The sequence below is a fragment of the Tetrahymena thermophila genome, assembly GCF_000189635.1.
Source record: "Tetrahymena thermophila SB210 genomic scaffold scf_8254749, whole genome shotgun sequence".
Lineage (NCBI taxonomy): Eukaryota > Ciliophora > Oligohymenophorea > Hymenostomatida > Tetrahymenidae > Tetrahymena > Tetrahymena thermophila.
The window spans coordinates 34,277-62,215 of record NW_002476509.1 but is presented as its reverse complement, the minus strand read 5'-3'; the positions used below and the strand labels follow the sequence as shown (position 1 = coordinate 62,215).

At 21.5% G+C, this 27,939-nt stretch overlaps 7 protein-coding genes across 7 annotated transcripts; 3 read left to right on the top strand and 4 right to left on the bottom strand. All coding sequences in view use genetic code 6, as the record gives it.

Annotated features, from left to right (window-relative positions):
* Nucleotides 1–845: 845 nt before the first annotated feature.
* TTHERM_001094910 (transmembrane protein, putative) lies at nt 846–2,497 on the bottom strand (the record flags this gene model as incomplete). Its single annotated transcript, XM_012796299.1, has 3 exons — nt 846–1,720; nt 2,015–2,261; nt 2,390–2,497. The coding sequence occupies 3 exons, from the start codon at nt 2,495–2,497 to the stop codon at nt 846–848; spliced, it is 1,230 nt and encodes a 409-aa protein (XP_012651753.1).
* A 4,997-nt stretch (nt 2,498–7,494) lies between these two features.
* On the top strand, nt 7,495–8,244 carry TTHERM_01094900 (hypothetical protein; the record flags this gene model as incomplete). The annotated part of the gene is made up of 1 exon (XM_001010922.2): nt 7,495–8,244. One exon carries the CDS (start codon nt 7,495–7,497, stop codon nt 8,242–8,244), a length of 750 nt encoding a protein of 249 aa, XP_001010922.2.
* A 2,640-nt stretch (nt 8,245–10,884) lies between these two features.
* On the bottom strand, nt 10,885–11,977 carry TTHERM_01094890 (hypothetical protein; the record flags this gene model as incomplete). Its single annotated transcript, XM_001010921.2, has 2 exons — nt 10,885–11,053; nt 11,670–11,977. The coding sequence occupies 2 exons, from the start codon at nt 11,975–11,977 to the stop codon at nt 10,885–10,887; spliced, it is 477 nt and encodes a 158-aa protein (XP_001010921.2).
* A 1,612-nt stretch (nt 11,978–13,589) lies between these two features.
* TTHERM_01094880 (WD domain, G-beta repeat protein) lies at nt 13,590–16,500 on the bottom strand (the record flags this gene model as incomplete). Its single annotated transcript, XM_001010920.3, has 10 exons — nt 13,590–13,820; nt 13,873–13,984; nt 14,048–14,419; nt 14,501–14,617; nt 14,680–14,921; nt 14,978–15,217; nt 15,274–15,387; nt 15,510–15,745; nt 15,942–16,205; nt 16,458–16,500. 10 exons carry the CDS (start codon nt 16,498–16,500, stop codon nt 13,590–13,592), a joined length of 1,971 nt encoding a protein of 656 aa, XP_001010920.1.
* Nucleotides 16,501–18,038: 1,538 nt separating this feature from the next.
* TTHERM_01094870 (hypothetical protein) lies at nt 18,039–20,356 on the top strand (the record flags this gene model as incomplete). Its single annotated transcript, XM_001010919.2, has 5 exons — nt 18,039–18,546; nt 18,607–18,948; nt 19,007–19,123; nt 19,188–20,000; nt 20,055–20,356. The coding sequence occupies 5 exons, from the start codon at nt 18,039–18,041 to the stop codon at nt 20,354–20,356; spliced, it is 2,082 nt and encodes a 693-aa protein (XP_001010919.2).
* A 1,448-nt stretch (nt 20,357–21,804) lies between these two features.
* On the top strand, nt 21,805–23,479 carry TTHERM_01094850 (hypothetical protein; the record flags this gene model as incomplete). Its single annotated transcript, XM_001010917.2, has 5 exons — nt 21,805–21,845; nt 22,067–22,217; nt 22,399–22,987; nt 23,107–23,155; nt 23,263–23,479. The coding sequence occupies 5 exons, from the start codon at nt 21,805–21,807 to the stop codon at nt 23,477–23,479; spliced, it is 1,047 nt and encodes a 348-aa protein (XP_001010917.2).
* Nucleotides 23,480–24,122: 643 nt separating this feature from the next.
* On the bottom strand, nt 24,123–26,551 carry TTHERM_01094840 (hypothetical protein; the record flags this gene model as incomplete). The annotated part of the gene is made up of 10 exons (XM_001010916.2): nt 24,123–24,194; nt 24,286–24,467; nt 24,601–25,225; nt 25,283–25,392; nt 25,460–25,796; nt 25,847–25,944; nt 26,007–26,097; nt 26,145–26,171; nt 26,237–26,352; nt 26,413–26,551. The coding sequence occupies 10 exons, from the start codon at nt 26,549–26,551 to the stop codon at nt 24,123–24,125; spliced, it is 1,797 nt and encodes a 598-aa protein (XP_001010916.2).
* Nucleotides 26,552–27,939: the final 1,388 nt, after the last annotated feature.

Genomic DNA, 27,939 nt, shown 5'->3' with positions numbered 1-27,939 from the left:
TTTACTAAATATTTAAATGTTTTAGGGTAATAAATTAAGCTTGATTACAAAATATTAAATTTTATATAAGAATGAGTACTGACTTACTCTTATTTAAATATTTAGGATACAAGTTTATTATTATTTTATATAAGCAATTTCTTCTTAATTTAAAAGTAACTTCAAAATAGGGAATATGAATACTGATTAAATTTATTTAGTTCATATTGGTGCAAAGAATCATTTTTATTTAATATAAAATAAAGAAAATTAAATAAGTTTATTGTAGAATTTGTAAGATAAAATGTTAGTAAATAAACAATAAATTAATATTTATTCTAACAAAAATATTTTTATATTTTAAAAGTAGATTTTTTTATCATTATTTTTTCAAAAATATCATGCAATGTAAGTTTTTCTCCTTAATTGCTATTAATTTATAAATATATCTAAAAATTTTAGAGAGAATCATAAATATTAAATTTAAAAAATAAATTAATAAATGAAAATATAAAAGGATAATTGAAGGTATGTATAATAAAAAATAATTTAAAAAATACTAATATAAAAATGAGTCAAATATGCTGATTTTGTACTCTTGAAAAGATCTGACTGATGTTATATTCTCTTTTACTATTTATCTTAATTACTTGTAGCTAGCTAACATAAGCTCTAATTGTATACTAATAATAATTAAAAAGAAGATTTTTGGAGTGTTTTATTCAAGATATCCTTAAGATAGCTTTGCCTTTTGATTAAGAATAAAATTAAAATTTTCAAACTTATTTTTTTAAAGTAATATTATAATGTTAATTTAAAAATAATAAACTTAAAAAAAGACACAAGCAAACATATATAAACATAAGTCATAAATTAATATTTCCTAGGACATCTTATAGTTTTAAAAAGTAAAACAATATCTAAATCAGTGATTTTTTTGGATAATTATTTGAGATCATATGATTAACTAGAGCCAATTAGAACATTGCTTGTATACTTGATACTAAAATTAAGTCAAAAATAAGCATTATAAAAAACCAGCCAATTATATAATTGGTATATGAACTCTCTTTACCAGTCAAAATGAAAGAAATAATATAAATGTAATAGGTTAATAAACCAAGAAACACTCCTATATAAATGTATTAACCAACTCTTTTAATACTGTACATTAGCTTGGCGATTGGTATAAATATAGCTACAATTATTGAGCTCACAAAGCAAGTTAATACCATTTCTCTAGAGCTGTAATATTAACCAAAAATACTAGAAATTGATAAAGCGTGAATAACTCTTAAGTAGAATATTGATGATCTTTACATGCGTGGTATTTTTGAGTCAAAAACTAAGAAAATACTTATAAAGTTATGGAAGCAAAGAAACTTTAAAAGGTTATTCTGCATCATAAATTTATTCTCCTACTCTTTTTAATTATTTTTATCAGCATAAGATTTAGTTTAGCCAAGATTTGATTAACCTTGTTGCTCATTTAATTATTCTTCTTGAATATTCTATGGCCTATTGTTTCCACCTAAAACATCAATATTTATTTTACTATCCTTGCTTTAGAGGACTAAATTGCTTTGATTATCAATATTGAGTTTAGTTACTTATTCTTGGATGTTAGTTTGTTAATACTACTTTTCCAAATCGATTTTAGTTTAAATTTAATCACAATAATTTTCAGTTGCAACTTAATTAGTTTACAAGTTTTCTTGTTAATGAGATTGTTATTATTATTCTATTTATAAAGATGTACTTTTTTGTTTGGTTTTTAAAAATATTTCATCTCCGACTTCGACTTGATTTAATGGTAATTAAGATAGCTATCTAACATTTAATTTTCCATCATTTGTATTTCTGTTTTTTTAGTTTTTTAGTTATTATTTGTTGAAAATGGTTTGTTATTTATCAAGATGGAATCCATAAATTTAAAAAAAGATTTAAAAAATGGTTTGATATATTAAAATCCAAAATAAGGAAAATTCATAAAATTATGTTTATTCTTTGTTTTAAATAGTAGAAACTTAATTACCAGAATTTATTTATTGCATTTAACTCTTTTATACACATTATCCATTTTCAATTAAGTACCCTTTTGAGCATGTCAGACAGGTATTTAAATCATAGCACTAATCACAATTGACCGAATTACATTAGATACATTTACTAAATGAATAATCATAGAAAAATCCTTTTTTACATTATCCGCAATTATATTAGCTTGTACATTTTAAACAATTTTCCATACAGTCTAAGCAGCCAACATAACTATCTTCATTCTATTTATAATTTATGAGAAATTAATTTTATTAGCAAATACAGCCAACGCCATCATCACAAGATAAACAACTAGAATGGCAATTAAGACAACCAATAATATTTTAAAAAGTTGTTTCTCCCTTATTACATTATGATTAATTAAATAAGCAAATATTTAATCCATTTTATTAAGATTACAATTCAAAACCATCCACACAACTTTTAAGACCATTATAATCACAATATCCCATATCATCTTAATTTTAACACTAAATAAAAAAATTATTAAAAATAAAAAAAATTAAAATTATATTTATAAATCTTGATTAATTAAGGATAAGCTAGAGTAAGATAATTAGTAAATAATTTTTTAAGAGAGAAATTAATTAGATTTTAACTATTAGATTAAGAGTTAAATCATAAATCATATTTTTATCATTTCTCTTTTAACCATGCAAAAGATAATAGGTTTAATTATCTTTTTAAATGTAAAAATCAAATTTATTGTAAAAATTAACAAATTAAACTTTTATAAAAAAAATAATATATTGAAAAAAATTGGTCTTTTAAAAAAACTAAAGAGAATAAAATTATAAAATTTCTATTAATGATAAATACTTAAATTATTAAAAACTTTAAAAATCGAATTTAATGTATTCAACTTAACAATTTTAGGGGGATGACCTTTATTTAGTAGATTAAGGATAAATTATTATTTGTAAAGGATTTTATTATTATTTTATTTTTTAATTTATTTAAAATAGATGAATAAAATATAATTTTTTAAGAAATAGTTAATTACAACGGCATAGGTAATGGCTGTATAGTCCACTAAGTAAAGATTTGATTATTGAACTTAATCCCATTCTAAGGTATAATTAATTTAAGCTTAATCAATAAACTTTTATCCATTTAATTTGCATTAAATTAAATACATTTATTCGCTGCATTTTAAAGGTACAACATTACAGAACTAATATGCGTCATTTAATTTTACAATAGTAAGTTTTCCAGAAAATTTATTTGTGCCAAACAATTATACTAGTAAATTTATTTATATTAGTAGCTCGTTAAATCCTTTTTTTTTACTAAAAATTATGTCATAATATTAAAATTAAAAGTAAAATGTTACAAGCTAGATTAAATTTAAATTTTAGAACGGATTTTAGTATCACCAAGACCAAAATATTCTATTCCACAACTAGTATTTTTTATTACATCTCCTTTTACATACTCTTTTCCATTAAAAAAAGCTAAGTTAGAGTTTTTTTCAATATACTCTTTTGTAGAGGTACTATTTAACTCATACAGACACTAATATTCTTTAAATGATAAATTTTTTAAATTTTAAAGACACATTATGTTTTATACCATAATAGGGGCGAGAGTTTTGTTAACTTAAATAATTTATGTAATCTTAAGATGTACAATCGGCAAAGACATATCTTACAAATAGTAAAATAGCAGCTTTATATAGAGGTAATATTTAAATAACTTAGTATCGGATAAATATTTTTACCTAAGAATTTCCTAAGTAGCATGTTTGTTTTTTTTTCTTCCCTTCTTCAATGTATTAATTGAATTTATCATAAATTATTTATTATAATTATTTGTTAATTTATGAGAGTATTTAAAATATTTCTTGATACATAAAAATATTAGTTGGGTAAGATATTTGTAAATTATATAAAATATATCTTATTTTTGATAACGGGTAAGATATATTTGTCCAAAATTTAAATTACCAAATAAAAAATATGGGCAATCGTACATCTTCTTTAAATTATTAAAAAACCATACATTTTATGGTTGGTTTATATTAAGAATAGAATTAATTAGTTTTTGTATCTTCAAATTAAAAGTTTTAATATTTTGATTAATACGATTATTGAATGATAAATAATGATAATAATTAGCAATAAATTATAAAAAGCCTGTTTTTTTTTGTAATCTTAAATAAAAGAAGAAAAATAAATTAAACAAAAATAGTAACTTAAACTAATAATTTTATATGGAATTCAATATTATCTAGCAATATTTAAATTAAAGTAAATTAAAATCATGCTTGACTATATTACCCATAATAATTTATACTCATTTTATTATAAATTTTTTATTGCAACTTCTTAAACTTAATAATAAATCAACTTACTTGATTAATTAATTTTAAAGTTATAATATAATTTTAGTGAATAATTTTATAAACCTACTTTAAGTTGAATAGATATTTAATGGTATAAATTCATTTATTGGATATTTTAGTTTTATATTGTTAAATACCTTTTATTTAATAAAAAAAAGTAGTTTTTAATATTAATTTACAGTCAAATATTAAAAATTGATCAGCTTTAGCATTACCATATATTTAGATTTAATTTAAATCTTTTGATTTAGAAAAATTTCAGTAAAGATATGTGTTAATTATAAATTTCAAGCTTTCAGTAAAAATTATTTGGAAAATCAATCTAAGCTAAAAGTTAAGTGATAAATTAACAAAAGAGATTATTATAAAATATAAATGTGTAAAAATAAAATAGCTCAAACATATTGATTTAATCAAATAAAAACCATGTTTTCTAAAGTAAGAAATTGATAAAATTAAATAATTCTATTTAATATTTGATATTTATCATCTATTTCCACATATTTTTATCTATTTAAAAACTATTGTATATATATAAACAATAAATTATAACCATGTTTTTAATAAGGAAAAATCAAAATATTTTTAAAAATAAATATTATTTTTAAATGAAATAACTATTAATTAGGTAAATTTAATTAGTTGATTCATTTTTTGAGGAGTTATTCAGAGTAAAAAGTTGTTTTTGAACTTTAAAAAATCTAAAAGGACAAACAAAATCTCTTAAGCAAAATGAAATGATTTTGATTTATTTATCAAATTTGTATGGTTTTTATTTAATTAATTTGGTATTATAAAGAAATGAAAGACTTAGTCTTAAATATTGTATATTAAAGGAATGGATTGGAATTAATTAATATTAATGATTTAATTTTTATCTGTGTAATATTTCTGATTTATTTAACATGGTAGATTATTTTTATTAAACATATTGTGAGGCTATTAAAATTTTTCAAAATATATTTGTGTTAAAATTTTAAGGAATTTAATTAATAAAAATACGTATTTATTTCAAAATATATCAAAATACTTTAAAAATTATTTACACTTTTCCTTTTTATAAGATACCGTAATTCCTTATTAAATAAGGCTGCTTTCCCCCCAAAGTTTTTTGAAAAAAAAATGGCCCTTTCCAAAAATTTTCTAAAATAACCTTAAATAAAGGTTGCTTTAATTAATGAGGAATTACTGTATATAATATTCATTTAGGTTGTAATGATCATTTTTTTAAAGAATCTCTCTCTAATAATTATTTAATTGCAATACATAACAAAAAAAATTAATATGATTATTTTATTTGGAACATCTAAATATTAATGAAGAAACATTTAGCTTTTTATAATACTTTTAAAAAAATATCTAAAATAAAAATCCAATTTTCTTTAATTTTGAAGTAATTACTGTAATAAATGATCAAATAAACTCTTACTCAACACTAAATTATAAAAATACTATTTAATTTATTTTCTTTACAGCTAAAAAAGTATAAAAAATACAAATTTAAACTGTTTATAAATTAATGCTTAGTTTTTTATGTTTAAAATAAATATTATTATTGATTTTACTAGGAAAAACTGCTATGAAGCAAAAACACTTAATAGAGGGCTTATAATTTTGGTTCACCATTTTGTATCAGATAAAAAAACAAGTGTTATTTACTAAGTATTTAAATGTTTTAGGGTAATAAATTAAGCTTGATTACAAAATATTAAATTTTATTAAGATAAGAATGAGTACTCACTTACTCTTACTTAAATATTTAGAATACAAGTTTATTATTCTTTTATATAAGCAATTTCTTCTTATTTTAAAAGAAACTTCAAAATAGGGAATATGAATACTGATTAAATTTACTTAGTTCATATTGGTGCAAAGAATCATTTTTATTTAATTTAAAATAAAGAAAATTAAATAAGTTTATTGTAGAATTTGTAAGATAAAATGTTAGTAAATAAACAATAAATTAATATTTATACTAAAAAAAATATTTTTGTATTATAAAAGTAGATTTTTTTATCATTATTTTTTCAAAAATATAATGCACTGTAAGTTTTTTCTCCTTAATTGCTATTAATTTATATATATATCTAAAAATTTTAGAGTTAAAAAAAAATTAAAAATGTAATATTATAAATCAAAAAACTATTATAAAAAATAAATCAGGTAATTTAAAATTATAAATTTTATTTTAAAAAAAATAAAAAAAGGCTTGAATGGCTAAATTTAATAATTTTTTGTTTATTAAATTAATCTACTTTATAGCTTATCCATGAATTAAATTCTTGCATCTCCGCGTTCACAAGAATTTAATTCATGGAAGTGCTATATTTGCATAATTTTCATAAAAGTAATTGTTAATTTAATATTTTATTTTACTGAAAATACTTTCTGATTTTAACTTAGCTTTAATCTAATACACAAAAAATTCTTTTATATCAGAAATAAATGGAATTTCTGATCAGCTATTTAATTAACATTAAAAATCTATTAAATATAAAATTTCTGATAAGCTAATTTATTAATATTAAATCTTAAATAAAAATAAAAAAATTAAAAGCTTAAAAGTAAAAGAAATATAAATATTTTTTCTCAGAAGATTAAATTTATTTCTTTGAGGTTTTTTGTATTTTACAATACCTTTAGCAATTCAAATAAAAATTTTTTTTTCTTAATTAATTAATGATAATAATATTTAATAAGAAAGAATCTAAAGATTAGATATGATAAAAATTATTTTGCTTGCTTTGTTAATAAGCATAACAAGCTGTAATCTTACCTTTCTAAATGCTTCTTATAGTGATGATCCTACTAAACAGGTAGAAATAATATTGGATGATCAATTTAAAAGTGAAGCAATCATTGAAGGTATTGGTAGTCTTAATATCTAGTTTAATATACAGGATTTTAATACCTATTTTACATCTTAAGAGTGCAGGTTGTGCTAATATTTTAGTAAATAGAAATTAATAAATTTTGTCTGTAAAGAAGAAAACAACTGTGTAAAAACAGGAACATTTCAAAAGGAAGCTATAGGTTAATTTATTGCAAATGGTGATATAATAAACTTCCCATTCAAGATAAATTAGAAATAGTTTTATTTTAATAATGTAATGTATGTCAAAGATATTGAGGCTGACATAAATGAAAAAGATCTTGTTTACATTTCTTAAGGTATAGGTTTGGCTTAATACGGAAAGTACCGTAATGTTAAACGTGCTTCAATATACGAATCTTTATATCAGCAAAATAAAATAGAAAACAGAGATTCTTCATTTTACTATGGCTCTGACAATAAATACCATTTTGTGATTTCCGGTTATGAAAAAATAATGATTCCATTTCTATTTAAATAATTAATGGTAGATGAAACTTATCGTATTAACTCAATAGAAACTTACTTTTAATTTAACATCGAATTTTGTGGTAAAATTATTCATTAAAACATAAGAACATATGTAGATCCTACTATGGATGATGAAGATTTGATTCTCAGTAGCACATACTTTTAATGTTTCTATGATGTTATTAACGAGAAGCGACTTTTACCTGACCTTTCTGTGTATACTGTAAACCATCCTGGTTAGTGGTCAAGTATTATTAACGAATTCACATTAGGATTGCAACTAAAACTAGAAAAAGAAAGAGTAATTAATTTCTAATATACAGCAGAATAGTTTATGAAAAAAATAGATAACTACTACACACTAAGACTCTAATTTACCAACGTATTGCAAAGTTATGATTTAAAAATAGGCAAGTCACTTTATAAAAAATTAGTTTTCTTAAGGTATCAGAATGATAATTAAGATTATGTTTTTGGAGTTAAACCAATAGAAGAAAATATAGCTTATTCTTTTTGAAGCACTTTTTATGAAGTTAGTTGTATTTATAAAAAACGTTTTTTTAGTTTTATAATTGTTGTTTAATTTAAAAATAAAATTTTCATTTAAATACAAATTTTATATGATTTAATTATATTTTATTCATGAAATATATTTTTAGCAAAAAATTATTTTTTTTAATAAGTTAATTTAAAAATAGATATATTTTCTTCCTATCTCTCTTATTTTGCTTGTTTGTAAAAAATTTACAAAAAATTTTTTAAATATTTGGTATAAAAATATAATAAACTTATATTAAGAATTAAGATCGTAGATTTATGAAGTAGAAGAAAAAAAGAAACACTTCTAGGCGAAAACTTTTTTTATTAATTTTTCTACTTGATAGAAAGTTTTACAAATGTTAATAAATGCAAAAAATATTAATTTACAATTTTTATAATCATCAAAAAATATTTTACCTTATTCCATCTATGAATAAATTAATTTATTAATTGATTAAATTTCTTAAGTTATGAATAGATTTACAATAAAACTAGAAAAAAATTTTATGAATACTTTTAATGTATTGTTTTTGAACAATTAAATTATTTTTCTTTATCTTATGTTTTGCACACAAATTATTAAATATTTTAATATCATAATATAATTAATATTCATGAATATTAAATCTAAATTATTTTTTTAGTAATATTTATTTATTTTAAATTTTGTAAATTTCAATTAAAAAAGGTAAAAGAATATTTAGGAATCTCAAATATTAATTATGTGCCTCATATATATAATTTTCCATAGCTAATAACAATTTAAAAATGATAATTGCTAGTCGTATTTTTGTGTTGAATTTACCAAAGTAATTAAATGTATTTTTGATTAAATTTTTAAAGTGTTTTATATGAATTAAAATATCTATTTCAAATTGCATTTAATGTGTATTTTCATTCTATTTTAAGACTCAACCCAACTTTAATTTTTTTTATTAATTATTATTTGATTATAAAATAGCCTTTTATTTAGTTTACAAAATTTATACCAATATATAATTAAAGAATCTAAAAAGTAAATAATTTCTATAAAATAAAATGTAAAAAATGCAGATATAAATATTAAACTGATAAAAATGGTTGTCTTGCAAAAATTACTTTTATTATATTTTGATTAAAGACTTATTCTTTAAGAGTTATAATTGCAGTTTAAAAATGTTTAGAAAATTTATATTAATTTATAATTAAAGTATCTGAAAAGTAAATAATTTCTATAAAATAAAATATACATACATCATTCTTAACTTAATTTTAAAACTACAAAAAAAGGTTGAACAAGTAAAAATAACTGTTAATATATTGTGATTAAATTGATTGATTTTAATAAATTTCAATTTATAAAATATAGAAAATTAAAATTACTTTCTTTTCAAAATATCCAAAAAAAGTAAATACTTTCTATAAAAATAAGATAAAATATAAATGATTCTGACATAATTGTAAAGGTGATACTACTTTTATTTACAAAAATTGCTTTTGTTATTCTATGATTAAAAATTTACAGAATATAAAATCATTATTATAAATATAAAAAACATATATTCGAAATGTAGAAAAATTAAAGTAAATTACTCATTTTAAACTATCAATTTATTATTATTTTTTAAATTAAAGATAGATAGATACCAGTAAAAATATATTATTTTGGATGAAGTGAATTAGATTTTCAAATTTAATAGTTGAATAGTATTTTAAAAATATTTGTCAAAATAAGTGATAATATAAAAATTAAAAATTTATATGAAAACAAACTCATTTCAATTAAAAAATAGAAAAAATAACTTAAATTTTATATTAGAGTTTGTTAGTATTTTATTATTTTTCTTTGTATCTACAAAATATAGAAAATTAAAGCTCCATATTTAGAAAATTTCTATGTTTCTTACCAAAAGCGAATGAGAAAAATTAAAAATAATTATCAATATTAATATTTTAAATAAAGAAGTTTGATCTTTCAGCAACATTTTTACTTTTAAACAATTTATTTATTTTATTTAACTGAAAAAAAAAAAAATTGAATTTTTTTTATTTTTATTTTTTTTAAAAAATTTGATTATTGAAATAATTTATTTATATTATTTAAAATTTTAATTTTAATAAATAATTTAGTATTAGAGATATTGATATGGATGGTTTATTTTTATTTTAAAAATAAAGTCAAAAATGGTTTTTAATTTTTTGATTTACTTATGATGATCCTTTTTAAATTTAATATAGTTGATTCATTTAATTTAATATTTTAACATAGTGCTAAATTTTATATAGGAAAATAAAAATATTAATTTAAAGCTGATTTAGATAATAATCTATGCTTAATATTCTAATTTAATTTTTTCAACTTTATTTCCGAATTTATTTAGCAGAATAATGAATATTAAGTAGATATAGGTGGAAGACTAAATTGATTTTGATGATAGAATAACCAGAGAAATACTAAAAACGAGCAACACAAATCATAATCACAAAATTTTAGATAAACTATTCTAAGATCAGTGTTAGATATATATAAATCTTTGCCTTTATCTAGTTATTTAGTGCTTATTTAATGGCTGATTGCTTGAAATTTATTTTTAAATTATGAGCCTAAATTTGCTTTAAAATTAATCAAACAGTTTGATCATTAAGTGGTAGCCTTAGTAAAAAGTCTAACAGTGCTCTTTCTGGACTTAGCAGCGTATTTACCAGCCAAAGTATCAAGATCTTAGATGTTACCCTTTTCGAATTGATCAGCTCTAACTTCCTTTCTATCGAATAAATCCATAACATTGATTTCACAAGTATTATCGCTAATTTAATTTAAAATTTAAGTTAAAAATTTGGTTAATATTATAAAAAAATAAATAATTTTAATCATATAAATCTTTTCTCGAAGCAATTGTTATTGCTATTGTAATAAAAGTGATATCTTTTTTATTTCCACATAAATCAGTCGATCGATTGATATTTTTATTAGTAATTTTCAATCTATCTTTTCCAAAGTTTTAATTTTTGAAAATTTAAATGTAAATTCATCAGATCTTTTTCTAGATAACATCAAATATTTTTATTTGTTCATTTATTTACTCATTCTATTAGCTCCTTTCTCAAAAAAAAAATTATCTGTACATTTCGAGTGTTTTTAAAAGATCGAAATTGCATTAATTCTTTTTAAATTATTTTTTTAGGATATAAGATGAAAATAATTTCGCATACATTTGTGTAGACTTTATAATATTTATATTCATCATTTTAATTTATTAACTATTAAATTTTTAGACTTTTGCTTCACAATTTTCCTTTTTTTAATTGCAAATTTGTTTTTCCTATTATTGAATATCTTTCTGCAAATCGGCTATCAGATTGGAAATAAATTTTTATATGTTTGTATGAATGTTTTTGTGTTATCTCTTATTAAATTATTACGCATGGACAATGACCCAACCACCAGTGTGGAGGAAATCACCTGAAACATTCTTGACTTCAGAAGTAAATCTAATCTTAAGAGGACCAGGAGGTAAAACATACAAGGAAGCAGGGGTTTTATTTTGAATAACTAAAGAAGCTTCGTTGGTCTTAGCAGTGATTCTGCTGAAGCCGTCAAAGTTGGCTAAATATTCCTTGTAGGGAGTTCTCAAAGTAACTTCCATTTTTTGCTTCTTGGTCAAAGCAGAGAACAAAGCTCTTTGGGTTTGGGTGAGTAAAGTTGGCTAAGTAACGAATCTGGTGAACATTTCTTCCTTATTTATTTTCTTCCTAAAATTTGTTGCTTTTATTTTATTAATTTATTTTTTGTTTTTTTAATCTCAGCTGAGTCTTTCCTTTCCTTCTTTTATTTTTGATTTTTCTTTTTCTTTTCCTCTGTTGCTTGTTTGTTTGCTTGCTTGTTTGCTTTCAATATATTGTTTATTGCATTCTCCTGCATTATATCATTTTGATATTAATTATAAAGGCGAATATTTACTCATTTATTTTATAATATCAAAACATATTTTTATGATAATGAGAAGATACACAAATTACAAACAAGAAATTCGCATTTATTTTACATATAATATGAAGCTATTTCTTAGTTATTTTCTTTTAATTCATTAAAAAATAAATAATTATTATTATTAGATAGATAGATATATTAATTAATATAAACGGATCCAATCAAATATATCTAATTTTTAAATGAATATCGAATATCTTCAATCTAAATACATTTCAAAGAAAATTCTTTTAATATATTAATTCTATTCCTCATTACTTCATTTTTTTTTAATAAATTATTTTAATCTAAAAATTTATCAACTTTCAACTTAAAATTAGACTTTAGATTAAGTTGTTTTATTAAGTTCATTGAGAAATAAATAAAAAATTTAATTTATGGCAATTTAATTAATGTTTATATTTGAATTAAAGTACGATAAGATACAAATCTTAAATAAAGTAAATAAAAATTTTTATCAAAATATCTGATCAAGAAGATTTTAATTGAAATTTCCAAAATAAAGATTTTATTTTTACTATTAATATACTTCAAACAGCATTTAATGATAAATATTTTATTTAATTAATCACTTTTATAATTAATTTAAACTTGATTAATCCAAAATTTGCTTCTTTTATATATCCAATCTGAATCATCTCACAGTTTATCTTTAAATATTTATAATTAAATTTATTTACTTTAGTTAATTTAAAATTGATAGATTTTTTATTTTGAAAATATTTACTAATTTTTATTGTATAATTTTAGAGGAATTATAAAATTAATACCATAATTTGTTTTTTTATAACATTTCGAGTTAAAATTAAGAATATTATCATACATATATCAAGTAATACTTAAATTTAAGCTAATTTTTGGAAAATTAAAATTTTAAAAAATCTTTAATAACTCTTTATTTTTTTGATTAAGATTTGTCTGAAATTATTTTGAAATTTACTGAGAAGCATTCAATACTAAAAAGATTTAATAATCATAAGGTAATTTTTAATAAATAATTCATTGAAATATGAATAAATTTAAATTTTATAAATTAAGAAATAGAATAAATGGTTTTAGTGATTTTAATATCTCATGATGAAAGGAAAAATATTTGTGGATAATAATACAGAGTTACATAAATTAATACAAAAAGTAATAGAGTAAGTAAATTTTGTATCATACTAAGAGATTTAATTGATATTAATTATCTATGCTCATTTCCTTTTCAGCTTAATGAATTATTTTTAATAATTTATATATAATTAATGGATTATCCTGACATACTCATTAACTAAAACCAGAATATAAAAATTTTGGAGCTTAAAAAGTTTTAAGTGCTTCCTTGGCTTCAAATAATTTAATAACATTTTTCAATAACGCTTTTGAGATCCCTTTGATGCTCCAGATACTTAAGAGTGTTATTGAGAGTGTGAGCTTTTATTATCACCTTGATTCTAAGTATTATTATGCTTTTCCTTTGAAATGGTTGGTAATTCGTTATCAGCTCTGGCATGGACAACTTCTTCGGGCATCTTCCAAATAAAAATAGCACCTTCAGCACCAACTGAAACTACAGTTCTTTGATCAGGGCTGATTTGAAGCTTTATTTTAAAATATATAAGTTAAATTAATATTTTTAATATGAATTTTTACTCTAGTGATAGCGCCTGAGTGACCAGTACCTGAATAATACTTAATACCTTCATCATATCCCCACAACTTAACTAATTTGTCTTCACCACCTGAAACGAAATGTTCACCTTCCCTTTAAAAATTTAAAATAAAATAAATTAATCAAAATTTGATGTAAATTAAAAGAAATTCTTACTTTGTAATGGAAAGAGCATTAACTTCTCCTTCTTCAGATCCATCAAGCATTCTAATAGCTTGGCCATCATAAATTTCCCAATAAGTAATCTTTCTATCAGAACCTGTAGTGAGCAATTGAGACTCTTCAGGGTGATAGAGAACTTGCTTGAAAAGAGTAGATTCAAAGAGACACATTAAACGAGTGAAAGTTTTCAAATCCCAAATAATGCAAGAACCATCAGCACTTGCACTAACAGCCTAGTCGTTATTCTTCTTTACTTGGATAGACCAGACACGGCCTCTGTGTTCTTTCATGGATGCCTTCATTACTTGAGTTTGTTTATTGATTACCCAAACTCTGACTTCTCCTTCACTACCACCAGAAACAATTCTTTTTTAAAATTAAATAATTTTTAAATATAAGTTTGCATGTTAAAAGTATGTAGATAAGTAAATTAATAAAAAATAATACCTCTAGCAATCACTTGTAGTGGAAAGAGCAGTTACACCGTGAATATGAGCATCAGAAATAACATACAATAATTTACCAGATTAGGGTAAGAAAGCTCTTATTTTACCATCATTCCAACTTTTTAAAAAAGAATAATTTTAGTTTAAAAGTTTTATTTAATGAAAGAAAATAAAAATTACCCTGAAATGATTGATTTTCCATCATTCATAAAGGTTACACAATAACATTCGAGGTTAGGAACTTGAATACGGAGGAGTTCCTAACGATTACGGGCATTCCAAACACGAATATCAGTGGTGGAGCAAGTGGCAAAAACATCAGAATAATTATAAGGGAAAGCAATGTCATTAATACGTTCATAGTGACAAGTATTTCTCAATTCAGGATTCAACTTTTCAGTATCGATCCAATATATGTTAGACTTTATATTTTATTAATTAATTTATGTTTAATTCTAATAAATGTAATTCATTTTACTTAAGATGTACCACAGAAGAAGTGAGTATAGTCTCCTGTAAATGAAATTGAAGTAACTGCACCCAAAACTTCAGATTGAGATAAGACTTACATATTTTGAATACTTAATTTAGCAACAGTACCATCTCCTGCACCAACAATAATATCACCGTTAGGAAGGAGACCAAGAGTACCTATTCCGAGAGAGAAGAGTTTTTTAACAGGACCAAGTCTTTTGAAGATGGCTCTTTCAATATTAATCTATTATTAAAAAAAATAATTTCAAAAACTGCAAAACTTAGTTTGAAAAGTATTACTTCAAAAACATCACCAGTCTTAGTACCGCAATAACAATAAGTATCGCTAGGATCAATAGCAACGCAGGTATATTGTCTCTTAATATTACCAAAGTTAACATCTAAAGATTTGACCTAATAATCAAAAATATTTTAATTACATTCAAGAACACTTTATTTTTTAATAGTTGCATTTAATAAAAGCTTTTTATGCTAGGCTATTGCAAATATCCAAATTTAAGTTTGAATTTAATTACCTTCTTGTTTGCCTTATCGATTGTTAAAATTTGTACACCATTGTTAAGAACTGCAATAATTTTATCATCTGAATTGTTAAAGAATTTGATTTGATTTACTACATCTCTGTTGGGAGCTCCATAGAGGGCTTTTCCTTATTCTACATCCCAAACAATCATCATATTCTTATCGTCTTATCCACCGAGAGAAGCTAAATATTGTTCATTGCAGCAGAATGACAAACTTTGAATGAGAACTATTTAAAATAATAAAACAATTATTCTTAGAAAAAATAACTTAGAAATTATAAAATGCAAGCTAATAAAAGGAAGCGAATAATAAGCAAATAAATAAATTCATTTTTGGATATTTTGCTAAATGTAATAAATCAGTTGAACTGTTAGATCCATTTTAGCTATCTATGAAAAAATATTTGTATTTGTTATTTTTACCTTTGTGGAGCTTGAGACGATGCATAAGACTGCGGGTTTCAAAATCCCAAATAATAATGTCAGCTTAAAATCCCATATAAGTCTTTTAGCCAGATGCGATATATTTACCAGTCTTAGAGACAGTGATAATTGAGATTTGGTTGTCATGACCTCTCAAAAATGTTTGGCTACGCGAAATAATATGACGGACAACAATAGTTGAACCTAAGGGATAAATCAAATGTTCATTATCAGGGTGCAAAATCAAACCTTCGTTGACTTTACCTATAAATTATAAACGCAAAATACATTAAATGGTTGCAATTAATAGATTGTTCTTAATTATTTTGATAAGTTTCCTTGAAACACTCATTTAATCGATAAAATTTTATCATCATATTTGACATTTATTTGATTAAAATTTTAATAATTCAAATTTAATGGCTTAGTTATTCCTCAATGAAGGCCTATGCATGAGACAAAATAAGACTAAGAGTTAAGTATTTAGTATTAAAAAGAGAAAAAATGATTTTGTACCAGTGAAACCAATAACTGCTTGAATATCGAGTTCTTTCTCCATTATACCTTAATCTATTACAAATTATATAACTGCACTCTTTACTAAATTTTTGTTTGTTTGTTTGTTTGTTTTTAATGTGATGTCTTCTTTTGAATTATAATAAAGAATCTCTTTTTATTTTTATTTTTATTTACAAATATTTTTTTAGTTGTTTCGAAAACAGTTTCTCTTTAAAACTGATTGATTGATTGATTTTTTTACAGCTAAACAAATTTCAAAAAAAAAAATACAAAAATCAAATACATAAATATAGATCATTCTAATCATTCGTTCATTATAATCAATCAATTGATCAATTAATTAATAAACAAATCAATCATTTCATTTTACTTTAAATAATCTAAATGATATTTATTTTCTTAGTATACAAACAAACAAACAATCAGTCACATTATAAACAACTGAATTATTTTATCTATCAATTCGTAGTTATATTTTTCTTTTTTTACTTATAGGCAAATGAATGTAAATCTCTTAAGATTTTAATTGCCAATCATCTACATCGTTAACCTTTCATTCTAAAAAAGCAATCCATATCAATTTTAAAAAAGATATCTCAACTTTTAAAATTTCGATCAAATTTTATTTTCTAATTATTTTTAAATCCAAAAAAACCTACCAAAGAGTTTTAATTTAAATAAATTAAAATATATTAGAAGAATTAACTTTAATTATATAAAAAATATATAAATCTAAATATTCTTATTTATTTAAAATTTTTTATTTTACAGTTAAAAATGATTTACAAATAATTATATTTTTAAAAAAGGAGATAATTAAAAATAGTCTTTATTAGATAGTTAATGCTGTATTGTATTTCATTTTATAATAAGAAATAGTAACAAGATCAATTTGTTCAAAAAATATTATTACTTAAAAATGAATGCCAGTTTTTTTAATTTAAAGTTTGAAAAAAAGAAATAATAGATATTTTTTAATGCTTAATAAAAAAAGAAATCAAAAAATTACAATAATATATTTTATTTATATTATAACCATTAAATTATATTTTTATGCAACTATTTTTATCTAAATATAAAACTAAAATGAAATTTTTAGATTTTTATTTTTGAATAATGAGTTTTTAATTATTAAATTCATTAAAATATTATTTTTTTTAAACAAATTTAAATCACTGAAATAAATAATTAACTATACCTTTCAATATGCTACAATAAAATTGTTCAAATTTTTGTTTTGTTTAAATTAATTTTTATCTAAATTAAATTTATTTATTAGGAAAATAATAGAATTAAAGGTGCTAGAAATTAAATATTTTTTACTCTAATATCTTAAAGTTTTAATATTTCTATGAAAAATAAATATAAAATAGGTTTATATTTTAGAATTATTAATATTAAGATTAATTATAGTATCTCCACGAAATTATTTATTTTTTACTTATAAAATATTAGATTCGATCAATCAATTATTTGTTTTGATCAAATTACAAATAAAAAAAGATATTTTGCAAAGTAGTAAGTTAATACAAATTAGCAAGTTTTTATTGTTTTTAAAGGTTTTAAAGTATAGTATAAATGGCAGCTATTAGGGAAATAGGAACAGAAGATCTTACTAATATAGATCTGGATGATTCCGATTTTGAATAGTTTTTGATTAACATAAATTAAAGTGATATAGATGTTTCTTAGAAACTGTCTAAAGAAACTGTTAATGATAATTTGTAATAAATTTTCATTTATAGCTGTGAGTAGTTTTTAAGCAATTACAAGCCTCTATATGACACAATATAGCAAATAAGCGATTATTCTGCAGAATTAAATCACAGTCTCAATAAAATTGATGATTTAAGCTCTGTCCTTAAATATTAAAATAGATCTCATCTCTTTAAAATTGAAAAACTTTAATTGAGAGAAGATGAACTTTAAGAAAAGAAAAAAATTTTAGATAAATTATTTGACGATTCTCACATAGACAGCGATTTAATTAGGCATTTACTACATAGTGAAGTTATTGATGAGAAGTTTTTTAAGGCTTTCCAATCAATAGAAGCTCTTAAATAGCTGTATGATGAACTTGGCAAAGGTATTATAATTTTATTTTATTATTTGAATTCTTTTGTTAATTTCTACTTTAAAAAAATAGTTGATTCGCCTGAATAAGGATTAAGGAATAGTTTAATGAAGAATTTTAATGAAATTAGAAGTGTTGGTTTGAGTAGAATGATCAAAGCATTGCATACAAGCATATAAAAATCATAGCCATAATCTTTGAAGCTATTTAGATAATCTTTAGAAGAAAATGAAGAGGGATATTTGAAATTTTTAGAAGTGCTTTATAAACACAGAAAATAAATAATTAAAGAGAAGCTAACACCTTTAAAAAATAAAATCAATTATTCAATGACAACAAAGATGAACATATTTTTGAATGAGTTATTTTTATCATTTTTTGAAATTATTAGGAATGAAAAGGCCTTTATGAGAGGTAAATATATATTGATTTTTAGCTATTTAAATTTTAACAAAATATAAATATTTTTTAGATGTATTTGATGAAAACTAAGCTATTATGAAAGCCTTGGATGTAGCTGATGAGCTTTTTGTTGAGATACTTTTAAGAGTAGAAAGATCATTAATTGTTGAAAAAGATTTTTATGAAAGTAATAATAAAATTCATTGAAAATCTAATTTAGTTTTACTTAAACATTTTTACAATTTATTTAGTGTTTAAAATTAGAGAATGCTTGGAAAGAAATAAAATTAATTTTATGAATAGCATGAATATTACTGAGGAAGACTTGAAAGATAGTGAATTAATTTAGTAAGAATTAAGAGAAAGAACCACATCTTTGGGTTAAGTACCTTAACTTTAGTAGTAATCATCATCTTCTAATAGTAACTAAAACTCTTAGCAAAAAATATCTGATGAAAAGATAAGTTTTTCTAATGATAGGAAAATGCTAAGTATTTTACTTGTCTAAAAATTAATAAACCAAACTAATTCGCTCATTAGGCACAACTTGAGCAACGAAGCTGATATTCTATTAAATACTAAATTTGATATCCAAAGAATTGCAGCTTATTAATGTATTGTTGATCTTGTCGAAAAGGTTAATAATGTCTTTAAAATCATTTTCTAAGAACCATAAAGATATCAAGATTTATCAATTTTGTAGTTTTTACATCCATTAGAAAATTTAATTGAATAAAAAGTGAGCAAAAAATCAATTCCTACTTGTATTTTTAGTGCTAACGTTTATATGTATTTAGTTTAAGAACTTAATTAATATGCAGCTAATTCAAGAGAGCTAGAAGTAAGACTAAACGAGTATGAAACTCAAGTAGACGACTATCTTACATTCATAAGTTTGTGCAACTTGCATGAGCTTCTCAAGCTAGGAAAAATTGAAAATTTCGAAAACAATGTTTAAGAAAGAGTTAACAAGAAAGACCAAGAAGAAAGTTTCAAATTACTTATTGTGAATGCAAAACGTGCTTTTGTATTCTTACTAAATCTACAAACACCTGTTTCTAAGAGTAAATTTTTAATTTATTTAAAAAATATTAAAATTAATCTTATTTTAATCAAAGAAATCTTATTTAGAGATCGTTATCTGATTTAAGATGAGCAACAAAGATATAAATTAAAATAAAAAATATTAGAAGAGCTATTAAAAAGATATGCTGTTTTTTATAATGAATTAAATGAATATACAAAGAAAATTTTTAATGGAAATGAGCTTTCTGATATCCCTTAAAACGCTAAATAATTAGCAGATAAATTCAATTTAGATATTAATGATTATATAGATTTGTCTAGTACAAACGCTGAATAAGCAATTATTTACACTCCAGAATAAATCAAATAAAAATTAAACTAAGAAGAAGAGTGAAACATAAATCAATTATTTATTATTATTATTATTTAGTTTAGAAATAAAAAACTGTAATTTATTATAAAAAATATCTCATAACAATTTAAAATCAAAATAAATTAAAATTTATTATAAAAATTAAATATTTATTTCTTGATTCAACTAATACTCTTTTAAATTAATTATATGAAATAAATGTTCAATTATTTTTAATTGTATAAATGAGTTTTTATATTCTAAAAATAAAAAACAACTTTTTTTTTATAATATTTTAAGGGTTTTTAGTTTTAAGTTATGATTTAAATGTATATGTGTATGTATGTATATACCAGAGAATACCCTAAATTCGCAAAAAAAAGATTTATTCACTTTTTATTTTTAATTTTTTAAAAAAAATACACCTTAATTTAGAAAAGCACCTTAACTTAGAACTGATACGGTTTTTATCATTAATTGAAAGAATATAGAATATTTTAGAAAATTATTCTTGGAACATATTTGATATTCTCAAAAATTTTAGAGATAAGGTTATCCTAACTTAATATTGTTAATAAAAAAATATTTTAGTATATTTTCAACAAGCTATTAAAGTGAGTAGATATTCTAAATAGGTTGGATATTCCTTGTTAAGAGAAGAAGTGTTTGAAGATGAAATAATTGAATCTATGTTTTTACTTAAATTGAATTTATAAAATTAAATTACAATTATTCATAATTTATAGAATTTTTTTGTTAAAAATATAAAAAAAATTAAATTAATACAAAATTAGTTAGTTATTTTTTTAAGAATATTATATTTTATTATATAATGATTGTATGTAAATGTTGACAAATTTTATTGTTTGACAAATATTAATTTGTCTATTTTAAAACATATCTGTTATTAAATTTTAAATTTTAATTTGGTTTTATTGGAATTAAATATGAAACAAAAATTTAAAACATACAAAAATTATCAAAATATCAAATCTACTTTTATTGATAGTTATTAATTAATTAATTTGGCATTAATTAATTTATGTAAATTTTAAATGGCAGATATAAAATATTAAATGAATGGGTAGATAGGCAAAATAAGTTTCTAAATTTTAATATTATACAGTGCATGTGTGTATGTTTATATATAACTATTTATTTATTCAATAGAAGTAAATTGAATTGAGAGAGACATGAATGTAGTTTTATGAGTTCAGCAAGCAAGCCAGCCAAGATTTAGAATTGGCTGTGAAAATGCAATCAGTCCAATAAATGAATGAATAAATAAATAAATATAAAGCTATTGTATTTTATTGTTTGACAATCGGATAAAAAGAAAACTAAATAAAGATTAGTGATTTGAATAAAGTAATTGAAGATAAGAAATATTATTTACTAAAAAATTTGTAAATTACGATAAATCATAAGCATAAATAAATAAACAACGAATAAAGCAAGTTCTAAGTATAAGTAGCAGAAAACCATTAAAAATGGATCAATAAGAAGACAATTTGAAAGCTCAGCAAAGAAAGTATATAAATTGCATTTATTCAAATTTACCTAACAAAAATTAAACCAATTTCCCTTAGTTTTGACCTATTCTAAACTATATGTATTAATGGATTTGTTTTCATCATTTAGGTTCATGGTTAACAAACAACTAAGAAAATCCATAAAAATTTAACATCGATTTTTAAGCAAAATCTAAAGTTTTTTAAAAACAGAAAATAACTTTTGAATTATATAATAAAGTGATGCAATTAATTCAGTTTATCCTAAGATGGATTTAAAGACTGTAGGCGGTATGACAAAAAGCTAAAATAAAATCAGCAGAAATTCTAGCTTTAGCGATACAGTGCAAGAAGAAATAGATAAAGATGAATCTGAAAAAGATGAAATGGCAGTAAATAAATTAAGATATTAAAAACTAATTAAAGACAATAATTCCATAAACGAGTTTTTCACCCAAAAAGCTCTATTTCAAGATGAAATCAAAGTCTTTGCTCATTTTGAAAGACAATTTTAACGAAATTTGCCAATAAATAAGACGAATCCTAATAATAAATATTTTAATAAATATAAAGTAAAGTATGACAAAATCAAAATTTAAGCACGTAAACATCATAACTGATAGTGATGAGTTTAATTAGCACAAGGTTAGCGAATAAACAAATACCATGATGTCTTCTTAACAAATTCAGCGAATTAGATCAACTAGTTCTGATCAAGCTTTTGGAGAAAGCATTTAGGAAGATAAAATAGAAGAAGAATCTGAGGTGAATAACTCTCCAAGTAAGCTAAGCACTTCCAAATTAGGTATTATGAACCACCCTATTGAAGAGGCAATTCTTCTTGATAAAGGCGAGTTTGATTGCAGCACACCAACTCGCCCTAAGCCCTCTTCGCTATTGAAGAAAGTTAGCTCATAAACTTAGTATTCCTAATTTAATCAAAAAGAAGAAACTATCACCGAAGATCCTGAAAAGGAGACTGATGGTATTTATGTTGCTAGAATTAGTTCCCATAAAGAAATAAAGATAAAAGTCGATGAAATCGATACAGATAAAAGCAAATAATTCACCCCTAGAATTAATTATATGGAAAATTCTGTCCCAATTATAGAGGAAACCAAAGAAGAAGATCTTGTCGAAGGAAATAAGCAGTTTTAGACAGGTAAATCTTATAAAAAGAATTAATTTTCTACTATTATAAATTTTTGGTTATAATTGTAAAAACTATTTAATTAATTCGTCTAAATATTAACCTTTTTCTATATTTAAAATATTCTAAAGCCAAACAAGAAAGAGAGTAAGAGATGGGATACATAAAAAAAATAGTCAAGTAATATTATTTATTTATTTATTTATTAATAATTTTTAGAAACAGTAGTTTCGATAATGATATTGGTTTTCAAAGCTTTTAATAATTTTCTTGCTTTAACAAATTAGAGGTGATACTATCCATGAAGGAGAGAAGCTTGTTCATATGGCAGAAACAAGTGGTATGACTTCACATATGGCTAGTAATCAAATTAATGAGAATTAGTAAGACGAAGATATAGAAGACAATGATGAGGAAGATATTGTGGAAGTTTTATAAAAGCGTAGAAGAAGCTCATTGAATATTGATAGTTTGCCTCCATAAGAGGAAGAATAAAACGAGTGATGAATAATAAGAAAATGAAAATAAAATAAAAATATTAAAATATTTTATTAAAGTTATATCAATTAATAACATAACAAAACATTTAAATACATACGAGATATAGCTATTAAAACAAATCAAATTAATTTTTAATCCTAATCAATTATTAACTATTAAAACATACCACTATTATCAATCAATAAATCAAGAAGAAGCATGTGCATTTCTAGTAATTATTAGACGAAAGTGACAAAATATTATTTAATGTCTTAGTAAAGAAAGTACATTTAGTCAAAAAGAATGAAAGAAATAGGAGAAATACATTTTTAATTCAAATAATAGATAGCATTAAATCTCAGTCTATCCATCCATCCAGCATTGAATTAAAACACATTATCAATTTTAATGTATAATAAATAATATTCATTTTATTTCTTCTATATTTGTAAATTCTCGTTTTTAGCTATGTAAATAAACCTTCCTTCTAAGCAAAATATCTTGTCCGTTTAAAAGCATTAAATTTAAATAATTTTAAATTTTACAATACATATTTTATATTTATTTACTTATTTGCTTTCTACTTTTTAGAAAATAAGCTACCCATATAACAAGCTAACATGGTAAATAAATTAATAATTAAAAATAGTGACTTTAAAATAGAAAATCACTGTTTTTTTATTTCTGAATGCAAAGATATAGGCCTTCTCATGTTAAATTAATTGCGATCCTATTATTACTATCAAATAAATTACTTCAAATTTCAATTTAACTTTTATTTAATCTTAAAATAAATTGATAATTTATGTCAAATTCTTAAATCAAATTACCTATTTTTATAACTTTGGTAAATGATCTTTCATCACGTCTGATTTGTTATTTATATTATTTTTTTCTTCATGTTTATATTAATTCATCTCATTCACTTAAGAATTCAGATATTAAGAGGTGTTCAAACTTGTATTTACATTTTTTGGAAGTCTGGCTGAATCTAAAGATTATTCTACCATTTCTATTACAAAATAAATTTAATAAACTTGTTTATATTTTAAAACAAAAGACTATTTTTTTTAATAAAACTAAATTAAAGCTAATTATTTTAAGTAAAAATAATTATTATTGCAGATTCAAATCATCATTATTACCTGTTTGCTGTGAAAATACATTTCGATGAGTTTAAGGTGCTTTTGATAAAATTCTATAGTTATTGACACTTTATGCTGTAGGATGATATCTATCTCTAGGTGATGAATTGCAAGAACCTGAAATTGAATGAACTTTATAGTTATTTGGAGTAAAATTAAGCTTTTTTATGTTTTTTTCTAAGTTTTTTATTTCTTTAAAGGAATTTCTGATATGATTTGTTTGTATATTTCTAGGGATAAATGGTCTATCTAAAAATTCTGAATAAATTTATATGGAGGGGTTGTAACCATTTTATGAGTCATTTGAACTTTTTCTGTTTGTTTCATCAACTTTCTCATGAAATACCTACATGTCTTTTAGCTTTTCTAAAGCATCATAACTCTTAATAAGGATTAAAACCAATTATAAAACACTTGCAAGATATTTATTTTCATCTTTAAGCTTTTTGACTGAAAGAACATCGTCTTTTATCATCAATTCTTTGATTTACATTATTTTATGCTAGTTAAGTCTTTCAACTGTTAAATTAAATAATTTTTTTTCAAGGTCTCCTTGCTAATGCCCAAGTTCTTTTTCATTCTTTAAATCAAATATAATTTTAAGCACTGAAAGCAACCTGTTTATCTGCAAATAAATTAAATTAAATTTATTTATTTAAGCTTTTATTTAAACTATAATTACAGCTGGTGTGTCATCATATAAAATAGAAAATCTCATATTCATGTAGCTCTATTAAGTGAAACTAGATATTATTTCTTACATCTCTAAAGCATAATTTGTTAGCTGACTTTCTGTTTTGTTTTAGATTTTTAAAAATTATAATTTTAAAAAGCTTTTAATTTTGAAACAATTTATTACAAAATTACTTTTCAAGGAAAGAAGGCTTGAAAGATTTTAAATTAGGTTCTTTTTCTCCCTTAATTTTTTTAGCCAAAAATGCAGGCTTTCCATTTTAAAATACATAATTAATTCGACCTTTAACAAAGCTATCTCTAAAACATTATTGAATACTGTCTGTTGAAGGAGAAAATTAATTTCTCTAAGAGTTCTAATTGGTTTACAATGCTTAATTTTCAACCAAAGGCAATTTAAATTCTTTAGTTCTAATAGGAGAATTGTTAGATTTTTTAGCTATTAAACTTTAGTTCTTCTTACAACTAGCATCAGAAGCTTCGAATATTTATGATAATAACTCCTATATATTAAAATATTTAATTATTAGTTAAACCTAAATGAAAAAACTACCTCTGCCTTATCAACCATAAAACTTAAATTTTGCTAATTCAAATCTAACAAAATATCTCTTTTATCAACTGCTGAAATAATTAATATATTTTCTAGGCCTTTTTTTAAAAAAAGAAATAGATTATTTATAATTTTTAAAAGTCTTAAAGAATTAGCCTACTATTTTTATGAAGCAGATTCAGTAGTTATTCTCCAACTGTTTATAATCCTTACTCATCTACAAAGCATTCTTTTACACTTTTTTGTATTTACTGAATTTAAGATGACTATTAAATTAGATATCAAAAAAATATTTTACTGCTTATTGCTAGCTATTGACTTCTTCCTTTTTAATTGAATAATAAATATAAAATTAAATATGCCTTGATAAATAATTTAATTTTTTATTACTTCAATTTAATCTTTCGTTTTATCCTTAACTTAGTAGCGATATGCGTAGGAGTATTTATAAAAATTGTCAAACTTCTCCAGCTTTTTCAATCTTTCTATTATTTTTTTTACCTAAGCTAGATTGTAAATAATATAAAATATATTATCTATTAATAAAAATAACTAAATAAGCTAACCTTCGTTTTTTATGTAAGATACGAATGAGCGGTAAGTTGCTTCTACTCGAGTATATGTCTTCCCACATATTATACTTGTTTTTTGCTTTTAATCAATTTGTAATGTATTATTTGATTGCATCTATTTTTGCACATCCATAGAGCTTAATATTTACTTTATTATATTTATTTAGATCGATTTCAATAGATATTTCGATGCAAATAATAATTCAAATGTAAATTACCAAAATCAAATTAACAAGAAAAATATTGTAATAAATATCTTCGCAAATTATTAGAAGCTATAAATACCATCAAAAATATTATAAATAATTAAATACATTAATACTTTGTTTCTTCTAAAATAATAAAAATTAGAATTATATTAATGTAATTTGTTATTAATTTATGCTGGCTTTCTTCAAGTCAAATTTAGAAAGGTATTTTTTTTGTGTAAGCCTTATTTTTAACTAGTTTTTTACTTTTAAAATTTGGAATATTTCGAGTAACTTAAATTCTTTTTAACAAAAAAAACCTTAAAATAATATTTAAATCTAATGATAAATAAAATAAATATTTATTAAATATCATTTCAGTTTTTAAATAATTAATAAATTATATTTAAAAAATAGACGGATAAATTTAAAAGATTAAAAATTAGCTATTATGAAGATTAAATTCTAAGATAACAATTAAAAGTATTAAATTTAAAAGGATAAATTGATAACTTTAATAATAATATAATAATTTTTATGTTTTAAATTAATGTGAATATTTTTAATAAAAAAACGTTTAGATAAAATTAGCTTTTGTAAAAATTAAAACTTAAAATAGTAATTAAAAAGAATTAAATTAAATTATTTAGTTTATAATTAAAAATATATACAATTAACAATAGCCAAATAAGTTAAAATATTCATGAAAATAATATTAAAAATAAACTATCTTAAGTTAAACGAAAAAAAATTGAATTTTTTTTGTTAATGAATTCATAAAAACATATTAAATATTTGTTAGTTTCTCTAAAATATTAATAATTTGAATATAAAATAAATTGTGACTTATTTAATAATTTTAACTAAAACTATTAATAATAAATACTAACTAGTAAAAAATAACCATAATCTTAAATAATCAAATTTCCTAATTTATCAAATATTTTTAAAATTTACCACAACTATTTATTTATACAATCTCAAACATTTTAGATCTAGCTAGTTTCTTAAAATTTAATTTCGAAATAATAATTATTTACTTCCATCTATTTTTGAGGGTTTAAATTCTTACTTGACCATTAATATAAATTTATTTTAATATACAAAATATTTTAAATTATCACAATAGTTTTTATTAATTTTTAAATTTTACTTTACCTTTATGTGAAATTTACTTGCTTACTTTTATGTTATTTTTATTATGTATGTTATTATCTTTGATATAAATTTACTGATGTTTGTTACAGTTCTAACAATGTATTTTGTGGTTTAAAATTAACTCCAACTCATTTTATTTTACCAATTAATTTAGAGTTAAAAAATATATTTCTTA